General features: G+C 42.8%; 1 protein-coding gene across 2 annotated transcripts; it reads right to left on the reverse strand.

Moving 5' to 3' along the window:
- Window positions 1–400: 400 nt before the first annotated feature.
- On the reverse strand, window positions 401–11,135 carry LOC128768182 (serine/arginine repetitive matrix protein 1-like). 2 transcript variants are annotated; one of them, XM_053880868.1, is made up of 9 exons: window positions 11,033–11,135; window positions 10,502–10,568; window positions 9,139–9,270; window positions 7,686–8,307; window positions 6,197–6,335; window positions 5,351–5,523; window positions 5,003–5,140; window positions 4,039–4,271; window positions 401–3,391 (listed from the first exon to the last, which is right to left on the reverse strand). In XM_053880868.1, exons 3-9 carry the CDS (start codon window positions 9,181–9,183, stop codon window positions 2,366–2,368), a joined length of 2,376 nt encoding a protein of 791 aa, XP_053736843.1. In that variant the 5' UTR covers window positions 9,184–9,270; window positions 10,502–10,568; window positions 11,033–11,135; the 3' UTR covers window positions 401–2,365. The 2 variants fall into 2 exon arrangements, with proteins under 2 accessions (XP_053736843.1, XP_053736844.1); XM_053880869.1 differs by lacking the exon at window positions 11,033–11,135 and adding an exon at window positions 10,816–10,962.
- Between the last annotated feature and the right edge of the window lie 1,922 nt (window positions 11,136–13,057).

Below are 13,057 nucleotides of genomic sequence, written 5' to 3' on the forward strand. Positions count from 1 at the left end.
GACGTGCTGTTAATCTAAAGAACAACATCCCCATCAAAATAGCCACTGTGGACGATTTTTGTTTGTTTGTGATTCAAACATTTTAGAGTCATAATCATTAACAAATGAGTTTGTGAGAACTCGCCACTCCGCCTTTCAGACACTACTCAGGATAAACTATGTAGTTCCTCATTGGTCATAAGACAAATGGGCACACCACTGCCACCTTGTGTTTCGGAGTGGCAGCGTGCCTCATAACTACGACAAATATACCACATAACTAAAAATGTTTCCTCATCATTGTATTTATCTATTGTCTATCTTGTTGATCTGAGGTGGCATTTAAAGAAACGTTTCCATTTTTTCATTTATTGCTGTCATACATGAGAACAAACATATTTCCTGTCTAACAATTACATTGCTGCAAAAAGTAATGAAGACACAATTTTGTTTCGGCTAAAATTTATTACTTACAGTTTTACAAATTCCTCAAAATCCACTTTAAAGAATACCTGATGTTCCAGTACTGTCTGACCCTCCATTAATCATTAATCATACATTTAAAAACAATGGAGGAAAACGGGATATCATCAGATATCAGCAGTTAAACATGTCTCCCAACATTCCTCCTGCTCTTGGAACATAAGGTCTTCTGTCTTTAAATATCAAAGCGCACACACACAGACACGCACACAAATATTAAAAAAAAACAAAAAACATTTTACCTAAATCTGCATTTTTATCCGTTGTAGCACCTGGAGAAACAAGTTAACAAGATAAAATGTGAAAATTTAGGACTCTGTGACTCATATTGCAGAATGTTGTGCGTTACATTTCAAAAGGTGCAGGAGTCTCAGACCGATCTACAAAAGGGCTCTGGAGTCGCAGGCGTTGGTTGCAGCCAGTCAGCGACAGATCAGTGTGGCTTGTTTGGTTGCAGCTAAGACCTGCTTCCAGGGAAGCCCTTCCAGGTATCAGTTTGAGAGCCCTGGGCTCAAGGGTTGCTGGTGGTGCAACCCACTTGTAGTGTCTACTACTTGTCCCAGAGAGTCAGCCGATTCCTGAAACTTCAACTGGAAATATAAGGGTATTACTCATGAAAGAATTTAAAATGTGGACAGTTTGATGAAGGTAGAGCAGTAACCAAAGAGGAGGCAACAAAATTGCTCAACACACTGGCATCTACACACATTACACCACCCATCAGTGCCAGTGGTGAATGGCAAGGTAACAGTGAGGCAAGAGGGGATGATGTGGTCACATCTGAGGCTGCAACACTATTGGTTAGTTTAGTAGAGGTGTTGGGTGAAAGACACCACTGCTTGGAGATGGCGTGTCATCCGCAGTGCATAGCAGTTGGATGTGCAGTTTTTGACTGCATTATAATGGCCCATCAGTAGTCATAATGATCATTGCTGTTTGTGGAGGATTGTTGTTGAAAAATTCCACAAGATTTAAATGATGGAAATTTTGCATTTGAAAATAATAATTTAAAAAAAACATTAAGACAGTCACAGCTTTTCACATTGTGGCACTGGCTCCAATAAGAGCTGATTGTTTGCTCCAGTCCATCACAGGTTAGCATCCCCCAAATGAAGACAAAGACAACTCGAACAAGATCCCAACAAATCGCCCGCCCCTCTTCAACAGCTGGGCACATGAGAGTAGTAGCTGCTGGCAGCTGTGTAGGCGTCTGATTCAAGAGCAGATGACAGCACCAACCATTTCATGACGTCATCAGTGCGGGAGCCATGTGATTGTTTCAGTTCTCTAATAACTATTTAGACTTAGTTCAGATGCTCTAGAAGCTTCTGGATGGGTTCGGTTGGTGGAAAATAAGAATCAGCAGCTGCAACAGGGAACTCATGGAATGTTCTCTCTTAAGTGGGAGACATTTACAGCCTCACTAGTAACGAGTGGGCAAGCTTGCTTCTGTGTTTGGCTCCGTATTTTAGAATGCTAAACCTAAATCAAGAACGGACCAGCAGTCTGGCCTGAATAAAATCGGTGCTGCCCACACGCTCAGCAACAACAGAGGAAATTCAGTAGCATGTAAACAGCGCCTTCACAATTGCAGTGCAGGGTAAGCAAATACTTATAGTACATTTTTTCTTGCAAAATGGGGTCTTCATGTCAGTTTGATTCCAAGCTCTCCACCAGACTAGACCTGTCTAACTAAGTCAAACAGTACCAGCTTTTCACTACAACCAGGTTCCTCCAGCATCTCGTCTTCATAGAGGATCAAAAATATCTTACATCACAAACCAAAGTGTACCGTCAGTATCCAATTCTTTGGAACCAACTCATTATTAACATAACACTATCCGGTGCAGATTTCTAAATCATCGAGATCCAGTTCTGAGACCGGGCAGTTTCTCAGGAGGAGTTAGCGCCTAAGGATTCGAGGGCTGGTCCGAGTGGCTGAGGTAGAAGACTTGGTACGGCTAGGACGTCTTGTGGAGCCCTTGGAAGAACAGCGACTGTCCTTGTTGGAGTTCTCCGTGGAGTCTCTGGCAGCAAGGTCGGAGTTGTGAGTAGAAAAGTTGCTGGCTGGTGAGGTTAACCTGCTTGTACCATGTTTAGCACCTTTAGAAGCGGCGGCTCTGGTCACTGATCTAGAAACTGAAGTCCTTATTGTCTGGGTGGTTGTGGAGGAAACGTTCTCGCTTCTCTGCAAACATCTCGTCCTCATATGAATGCCGTTGATGCCGGTGACCGTACTGCGCTCACACTGAGTGATGACCTTCTCCACACACGGCTGCACCGCTGTGATGCTCACTAAACCAAACTCTCCATTCATCTTCTCCCGCATGTCTTCTGTGACTAAATTGCCTCTCATTTCTCTGTCATCAGACGGGCATTTTATCAGTCTAGCGTTGAGACAGTCATCCTTCTCCGCAGTCTCACCCACGGGACCGTCACCATCATCCATCTTGGGTGCCAGAGTCCTGCCCTGCTTCAACACTCTTCGGTTTGAAGGGTCTCGCTGTGGTGAAGTGGCTGGCTTTGTATCTGGTGGAAGACCTCTCTTCCTCCTGGACAACCTTATGATTCCAGAGCCGTCCCTACGCTGTCCCCTGAACGCACCATTGGTCAGCTGAGCTGCAGCCCTGCTTCCTGAGTTCTGATGGGGTCTGTTGGTCTTGGGCTTGCAATAGACCTTTAAAACACTTTGGTGGCTGAGAGGAAGGCGCGGATTCGGAGGCAGCTGGTGGTTACTGTTTTTGGAGAGGTGTTTATGGTTCCTATCCCGTGAGATGCCTTTGGATTGGCCTTTTACTTTACAGGTATTGCTAGGCTTTGGACTGGGGCCCGGGACTCGCCTGTCTCCGACCGCTTCCCGAGACTTAATGGGTGGGAGGGACCTGCCATTCGAGGCTCTTGATTGAGAGGGTCTGGGTGTCCTCACAGCCTGGAGCACCAGAGAAAGTATGGATATATTAAAACAACCTCATCCCCAGGACAGTAAAAGACAGTTCTTTGGTTCAATTCCGCCTTTTGAGAGAATATAACCATTTCACATTTGGATTTATGTTTTACTACTATTTTCTCCTTGATTTTTGTAACTTCACTTTTTTTCCTACTACATGTTTTTACCTTTCAAATCATATTTTAACTATTGCAGGGCCATTTAAGAAAATATTTTTTTTAAGAAAGTCCCATTATGGGAGACACGTACAAAAACACAAACAAAATACATAATACTTTCAGGTCATTTTTTTGCCACCCCATTACTGACAAGATGGACTCCATTTGAGATATTTAGGAGTGGGATTATCTCAGAACATCTGATATCAGAAACTAGAAAAGACGTTGTTTTTATTTGTCCCATGCCTCTTTATTATAAATTTGCGAGTGTGCACCGATAATGTTCAATTTCAGAGCACTTTTCAGGTTTGAAACTAACCGCCCACAGCTCCTCGAGACAAAGTAAGCTCTCCCCTAACATGATCCATATAAGGTATAAACTGAAACTGTTTTTCTGGTCGTGCAAAAAGGGAAACCAGTCCAACACCAGCAGTGGTCCGTTATTATTCATGAAATCTGAATAATGATCACCTTTTTATTCCTTTTGGCATTCAGGAGAAGCTGTCTGGGTCTCAGGTGACGTCTGGTGGCTCTTGACTTCCCATCACCACACTCCCCTTCCTTCATCTTCTTCTGCTGCTGCTGCTGCTCCGCCCCTCGCCTCTCCCTCTCTCTTATCCTCTGAGCTCGAGCACTTAGAGGGCAGAAAGGGCTGACCTTCACAGGTTCAGGGGTCCCGTTCAGAGACCCAGGGCTGCCCACTCCTGCAACATGATTTCATAAAATCAAACAGCTGCGTTCTTAAGAGGCAGAATCGAGTGGATACAAAAGTGAATATAGAGGGATTACTAAACTACACAGCAGGATAACACAAAACCATTTTTTTATGTTTTTATAATAAAAGCAAAATGACTAGAATCCATACATTATGCATGAAATATGGTTTATGTTGGGGGGCAAGGGGACACAAGATATTATTTATTAGTTCAAAGACCAACATTGCCAATAGAGGAAGTAAAAATCTGCTCACACCCTTTTCAACAAGAACATCTAACATGACAATAATAAATCATTTTCACTGGATGATTTTAAATTCAAGTAAAGCTGTGTATGAAAGACAGCTTCCTTTTGTTCCATTTTACTCTTGAGACTAACATTTTTAGTGATTTCAAGGCTAACCTCATAAACTTGCAATATCTCATGAAAAGTTCAGATTTTTACAAAGAGAAGACTTCCTCATTTTGCATCAGAGAGGCCATGAAAGAACAACAGGACAAAGTCATGGAATATTACTGGTATTTCAGAATGCTTTGTAGAATTATTTTGTAACAAAACTGATGAAGGTATTTCTCTTTGAACCCTTTTTATTTAAGTATAATAGCAGGGATCCAATTAAAGAAGATGCCTGTGAAGCTGTCACAATTTGATGCATGAGCTGTAGCTCCTCTCGTGGCCGTTTTAAATATGCAGCTTCTGTATGTGGCAGTTTCCTTACGGAAAAGGCTGACGTTCTTCCCATCAGGCTCTGTCGTGTGATTGATGGACAGACAGGAAGTCAGGTGCTGAAAGCCAAGATGTTCTTTGCTTTGTCTGCTTGCTAAGAAAGTCATGTTGTTGGGCAACGCTGCTGATCCTGTATCGAGAAAAGATCATGCAAAAAGTTTGCTAAAGTTAGCAAGGAAAAATAACACAATTATCATAACAGTACATCATACTATCACCAGTTTATATGGAAGAGAAAATCTGACTGACAACTGTAATCTTTCAAATGTAATTAACATGGAAACATACTCTACAGTGAGTAGATCAAACTAATAAAGCATAGAATCTCCATGGGTTTTACCTCTCAAACAGAGGAAGGACAGGAAGTCTTCGGTTTTGGGTCGACGTCTGGTCAGACAGGTGACTGTTGGGAGGTGGTGGGAGTTGTTACAGCGGTCCGGCATCATCACTGCAGACGGTCCTGGAGAGCTTGGAGGCGACTGAGCAAACTTCCTCTGCGCCTGCAGCCGTGGCCTGAGGATCAGCACATACACACACTCAGAGGAAGCATCCTGCCAAGCCTAAGACCACCCGCAACAGAATCTCCCAATCACACTGGAATCTGGATCCAGACAGCAATCCGTTGTTCTTTGTTCCATTTCACATATTTCATCCAAAACCATCCATAACTTTTCAAGTCATTTTGAACACAGAGGGAGACACATTGGCAGTGGTAATTGAGGGTTACGAAAATAATGATATATGTTGCAGATTATTCAAATTCACTGAGCATTTAATCAAAGCAAATTCCCTCATATTAACCTACTAATGCCCAGGAAACAGTACATTTTTACCTTTCGACACCTGGTCCTCCTTATCCCAGATGGCATAAGAAGGTCAAAGGTCAAAGGTCAAAGTCTCAAGACGTGAATATAATAGCTTATTCTTTAATTCTATTTATTTCCCCATCAATGCTTTTTCGGGGAGAGGCTAAATAATTGAGGGAATGCCCTACAGCTCTGAGTGCATCATCCGTCATGAGCCTCTCGGTTTGGTTTTCTATCATCCAAACTCCAATATCTATTCTCAACATTACTATTTTAGGACGCACATGACCACATTATTTCACAATGCTGTGAACATGTTTCCTTCTAAAGAAAGCTGATTTCAAACATTGAAAAAAAAATCAGAAATAACAAAATCTGACCTCTTGTTTGTCAGGTCTTCATTGTCACTGAGAAGGCTGGCAGGGGGGCAATGTTGAGGGCGTGTCGGTGGGCACCAGCTCCAGCTTTGATTGGTGGTCTGGAGGGGCTGACACTTGCTGGTATGGCTCACCACGGCACCTTTATGGAGCAAGAGATGATGTTACAAAAGGGACTGGGGATTGAAGAGAATTCAAAATGAATAGCAAGTTGACTTCTACACCAGCTATGTCAGTTAATAATGAACAGATAATAACTAGCTACTGCAACAGGGGCAGTTTCTTACAGTGACTAAACAAAAGCAAACATATCAAATCCAGTCCTTCACCGTTTTAAGATCAAACTTGTTTTACAAGTTAACTAACGTCATGAGAACGCAGTGGTTCTTGCTTGGAATCACATTGATGTGCTCATATTACACTACATTTTCCCATTTTTGGGTTCCAGGAGAGGCACAGAGTAGAAGATGAGTTCTACATATAAGAACACCGTGAGATGATTCCAGGGGTACAGTAAATTTGGGCTGCTGGACTGGACACACTGACCAATAACAAGTCGGCGATTAGCTATGCGGGTCAGGCCTACAGCAACGTTAAGGTCCATAAGCTCCATAAACTCCATAACCAGGTTATCCCACCAAGTTCTTATTTTCCTTCCATGATGGTTGAGGCATTTTCCAATGTCAGGATTCGCCAAGGGGCATCTGATCATACATGGGGGGCCTTGTCACAAGTCGCCATTCATCTTCATCTTTAGTGACCCTAAAGTGCACTGTCATGAGTTCGTAGTGCCCAAGTATCATGGATTTGCACTTCCATTTTAAACAATTCTGAAAATTAATGTGGAAGGGATGAGGGAAACTATTCCACCTGTACTGCAAAGCAATGCTCTTTCAAGTGTCATTTAGTTACATCACATTCCTAATGGACTTACAGGAAGTCCAATCAAACTGGCCTAACACTTTCCATCCACTTTGACCACAGATTGTAAAAATAGCCCAACTGCACTCTCATAGAAACGTTTTTCATCACAAAGATCTTATGTACGACGTCCTTGTAACAGCCTTTTTACTAGCAGCCTGTCAAATGCTCAGCAGTCTTTGGTCCTAACTTATTGAGGCTGTCCAGGGCTACCTAAATATGAAAATGGAAATGCCACTGAACATATATTCTGCATGTATAAATGAATCTCTGACCAGTAATTCTTAATAACTGTCACCACACCGCCAGCATGTGCCCCCCGTCCTCTGTAACATCTAACATTTGACTCTGTTGATGTCCATTGTACTTCACAAATGTGTTCCCAGTTCTCTTCTGCAATTGTAAGCCTATTTCCCTCTCCTGTTTTTCTTTTACGAAGTGTGTTCCCTCGTCACTACTCGAGGTGACTCGACATGTGAATTGTAACAAGTACCTTTTTATGACCCAAGCTTTGAAGCTGTCATCGTATCGTAACGTCACCTCTTGTCAGATTTGACAGTCAATCACTCACCAGTGAGTCTTCTGGGCAAGTGTGAGCGTAGACTGCGTGCTGGAATGTGGGCTTTCTGTGGCGTCCGTGTGTTTTCAGGAGCGCAAGTCTTCACCGATTTGCTCCGAGTGTTGCCTGTTTGTTTTGCAGTTCCGGGCTTCTTGCAGTGGAGCAGCGGCAGTTGTGTCTTGTGAGTCCGTAAAGTCCTGGTGGAACCAGAGGTGCTGTGGGACAGTCGCTTATGTCCTTGCTGGTGTTTGCTCTGAGCAGCTCTCTCTGCACACCGCTTTGATTGTGTCGAGTTCTTCTGTACAAACGTTCTTTTTGGCGCGTGTGAATCCTGAGAAGAGTTGTTTTTTTGCACTTTGCTGGCGTGTCCATGAGATCGTACCTGTTTCGGAATGTTTGCATTCTGTGTTTTCTTGTTCCTCTCGGTGTGTGTGCTCCGGGATCTGGGTTTGACTTCTTGCTGTGGTGGTTTTGCTTTCCGACGGTGTGTTGCAGTGCTGGAAGAGCATTTTAGTGTGCGTGTGTGTGAGTTGTAGTGTGTATGCCGGTGTGTATTCCTGAATTCTTTGAGGGAGAGGAAGAGAACTTTGCGGACCAGACGTTCCTCATACCAAGGCATCCCATCGCTGATGTCCTGCAGATACAAACAGATCGTCACAAGCATGAGTGACTGAATGTTTCCATCAGGCAGCAAAAAGCACAGATAGTGGCAGTTTACAATGAGCTAAAAATGGGTCTAAAACTCTAATTCAACCAGCCTCTACTTGACTGTGCCTAGAGGAAAACTAAATGATTTATTGCAAAAAGCACCTTATAATGAATCAGATAGAATCACAAAGAATAACAGTTTCAATTTAAGGGAAAGTTGTGATCCAAGATAAATCTTGTGTCATTTGTTTCATTCAAACATTAAGGAGCAAAATGGACAGAAAGATGATGCTGTATCAATAACAAACTTCAACATTCAACACCTAACTGACTCTGTGAAAGGGGCTCATTCAAAGTAACAGTTATTTTTAGGCAGGAAAGGTACATTTCTAGCATGTCAGTACACGAGTTTAGGAACTGCTGTGCAGCGAAAATAGTAAATATTGTTGTACGGTTACATGATCTATAATGCCAAAAATTGCGCACTAAAATAAATATCTTGTAAATAATGGTAGAATGATAAAGTATGAATAAACATGTTCTAATATTTGCATATATTTAATATTTGCAATAACTATTTGCTACAATGTGTATTTACAACTTAACTGCAATAACTAACATGTACAGAAAATGTGGGTCACATGTTCTGTAACAATGTGAGCCGCAGAAATTATATGGGGTTTTTTTTTACTATTCCTGTTGGGAATTTAACAAAAATGTAAACAAGTATCTGAAATCTGAGTGTATAGACCTGATGCAACAAGTACTAGTGAAGGTGCCAGCTGACCATTTTAAAGCATATTAGCAGCAGACTCACATATTTCTTCTTGATGATGTTCCGTTTGGGTCGGTCTGTACTCATCTTGCACGTGTAACTCTGTGGGGCACATGAATTATACCGGAACCCACTTCCTCATTATCTGATTCTCTCTCCAGACGTGACCCTTTTCTGAAAATGACAGGAAAGAGAAAAACAAAAGACGACTTTAAAGACTCACATATCAGTCACACGCAGTGTTAAATCTGGTGACATCTGCTGGTGGGTCTGCAGATTACTGTACGATTCGTGACCTCACCGTGGCCTCCCTAACTTGTTCTCTTTGTCCAACTTTCCATCTGATTTCTCACACCTTCTCCTTTATAGTCATCCCTGACTCTTCTAACGCTGCTTCTTGTCTTCATGGCAGGCCTCACTACTGCTGCCACTCATCACGCAGCACCCCTGACAGTCATCTCCAGCTGCCCCACCCTGTCTGCACTCTATTCTTCAGCTCCCTTGATGTCCATTAGTTTAATGGGATGACGACCGTGACTCTTCATCCTAAAACAAACAAAAGGTAGCCTCTTCTTCCGTTTGAACAGAGCTTTATTGCCATTTAACATTTACTTTCAAACTGTAAAAGTTGTCCAGCGTAATGGGCTTCAAACTTGCAAATGTCTCTTTATTTTCCCAGTTAATGCTTTCTATTGCATTGATTTTCGATGTGTGAATTACAATAGCAAAATTAATTTACAACATAGACATGTTTTCAACTTTTTCATGGCAACAGCACTATTCCATCTTTTTTAATTTTCAGTCCATAAATTGAGATTGTAGTAGGATCACGAGACGGTGAATCAATGTCCCGGGAAAAATGTGTGCAGAACCTCAATCTGATATCCTTGCTGGTGGCTAGAGGTGACTCACAACATCAGGTAACTCACTATATGATTTTAGTAAATGTGTGTATTTTTCATGAACATGTTTAAATGTAAGTTTATTTATTCTCATTTAATTATTGACAAAGCAATATTGTGTAATGCTCTAAGAGATTTCTCGCCATATGTGTCTCTTGGTCTATTTACATCAGCGGGACTGCGGTAAGGTTGTTGAAGGATGATTTACTACACACCAGGGCACTGAACCTTCGAGGGAGAACTGGTATGTTTACTCTTGGCCTGGTTCCTGGGGCTTCACCTGGATGGTATGCAGACAGGTAAGGCAGGGCATGGCCACACTGACTAGCTCAACCAGTGGTGACATTTACAGTGAGCGTCCTTGTTCAACGCTCTGCTATAGCTACTGACCACAAGAGCTGCAGACGGACCTTCTATGCTCATGATGCAACGGCCATCATGAACTACGTCATGACACAAGTGTGTTTGTTACCGGTCATTCCAACAAGCAGTGGAGAACCAACCTGCTACATTAGCTCGACCATCCTCGCAGTGGGAGCTGCCCTGCTCAGCGGCACCGAGATGGACGATCTGGAAGAGAAGAAGACGGAGTTGATCCGAGCTTGATCTCATCAGAGATTATCATGGAATCACGGCCCGGTGACTGTGCTCTACTCAGCACTGCTGGGTTGATGAAGGAATGAATGGGAGTGATGCTGGGTGTCCAGGCCGCACACACACACTCACACTGACACACACGAACAAACGAACACACCAGTGCCGCACCAATCAACGACGATTCAACCCCTTATCAACAACAAACTCTACGTGAATCCACCTTCCGCTGAACGGCTGACCGGTCCCCCTTCGGCCATCTGCGGACTGGCGATGCCCGTGACGGCCAATGTGGATGACAACTACATTCCCGTCCCGGTCACATAAAACAAAGCATCGATGTGGAGACTCGATCATCCGCCAGCAGCAGTGTAATAGACTCATCCAGAAAGCAATGCGCACACAAACAGCAGTTGCTTGAGACGGAGAGTGACACAAACCTGGGCCTGAGGAGCTCATCGACAACGGTGGGTCCCGGTTATTGAGCCCCTGAACTAGGGGTGCCGTTGGGAGCAAGGGAAACAACCCCGCTTGCATCTCGTTGCGCCGTTATTACAGTGTTTACGGTTGACTCGAGCCGGATTCAGACCATTCATTGTTCACGGAGTATTTCTGTCAGCATGTCGATGTTTGGAACGACGGAGAGGATAAAATAACATTACTGTTCAATAACATGCACAATCCTGTCTCTGTTGTCATTTTCTAAAGATACTGTATTTGTAGATTAGATCGTTAAAGAACACTGTTTTTATGGATCGACTCTGAGCTGGAATCCAGAAATTCAAGATAGAAAGATAATAGAAAAACATCCAAGATAGTCTCTTCAGTGCGAGAGGATGGTCAATGCCCGGGAGTTTCTTAGATATATCTAATATGTCTACTCACAGTGCAAACTCAGTGTCAACATAGAATAGAATAAAGGCTTCAATGAACAAAATCTAAAAAATAAAATAAATAAAATCCCGACACACAGAGATCATTTTCAGACAAGAAACACAGACAACTGGTATTTTTTTAAAAACAGTAACTTTGTTTCTGCCAGAACTAATTCGAGGAGAACTTTTGATGTTACATGATCCGGAAATTAAACTTGGTCCGCCATCATTTTGGTTCTCGTTCAATGTTTTGTCAATATTTATGCCGCTTTCCCTCTTCCCTGCAGTTTAGTTAAATGAACTTGTAAACGTCGCGCTTTAGATTCTCACAGGGGTCTGCGACTGAACATCTTGAACGCCGTAAACTACTGATGATGGTCATCAGTCGGATTCTGTTGAGCATCTACTGCAGTATTTATGGCTGAGGTTTTACTCTTTCCGAACGAAACGAAACGTTTCTTATTGAGTTCAGCAATTTCAATCTCATTTTCGTATTCAGGTGGGACCCCAATGTCCTGCAACAAGGTTGTTAGCCCCGTTTCTTCTTTTGGTGTGTTTTAAAAAAGATTCAGGGGAAATGCTGTACATCAGGGCATTGAGCAAACATTAGGTTTGTTGAGACAAAGATGCTTCTGGGGTAGGATGCATGAAGATGTAGAGCAGTGGGTTTTGAAAAGATGCAACAACCAAAACATTTGAGCACCATAGACATCATTCCTGGCTACGCATCCCTTTCAAGTAGAGGGAAAGTGTACTGGTGATCACAGATGTGTACATAAGGTTTAGTCAACCCATGGACCAAATTTTGAAAGTGCAGTGATTTTTGAGTGGCCCAAGCTTTATGGGGTGAGGAAAACTCGTACACATCACCCACAAGGACATCCCCCCGTGAGCGTTTTAATGGGACTCTTCATGACCTTTTACAAACCCTGCCCCCCGATAAGAAGTGGCATGAACATCTGCCTGAGCTTGAATATGCGTACAACATCACACCCCACCTGACCACAGGTTATTCAGCCAACCTGTTATTTGGGGTGCAACCATACCTTCCACTGGATGCTTTTTTAGGACAGGAAATGAACCGGAATTTGTGTTAGTGAAAGAAATCAGCAGGAGCTCCCCCACACTTAGATGACTTAGAAGTTCAGTATATCAACATGTTTCAGAACATGGCGCGATTAATATATATGACACGCTTCTGGAGGTGAAACCAGTACTGACTTCCAGAACAAGAGAGGGTAGGATGAGAGTAGAAGCACCCGTTCCCCTTCATAGTAGTAGTCAGAGAGACACTGCAGGACAACACAGAAGCCCTTCCATTTACCACAGTCGTCATACGATGGAGAGCTGCGGGAGACCTGCGTAATATGAGTTCACATGCTGGACACCTGCTGCATTGAATTGAGTTTTTTGTACTGCATTTTTGTGGATTCGATTTTGGTGGCTTAAGTGACACATTTATGATTTGTGAATATTATGATAATTTTGTGTCAAGTCTGTAGCCACTGTTGTTGTCTATGATTTCTATTGTTTTGTTTCTGTTTAGATTAGTTAGCCTCCTGTTACACTGGTCTCCAGACCATGAAATTA

The sequence above is a fragment of the Synchiropus splendidus genome, chromosome 12, assembly GCF_027744825.2.
Source record: "Synchiropus splendidus isolate RoL2022-P1 chromosome 12, RoL_Sspl_1.0, whole genome shotgun sequence".
Lineage (NCBI taxonomy): Eukaryota > Metazoa > Chordata > Actinopteri > Syngnathiformes > Callionymidae > Synchiropus > Synchiropus splendidus.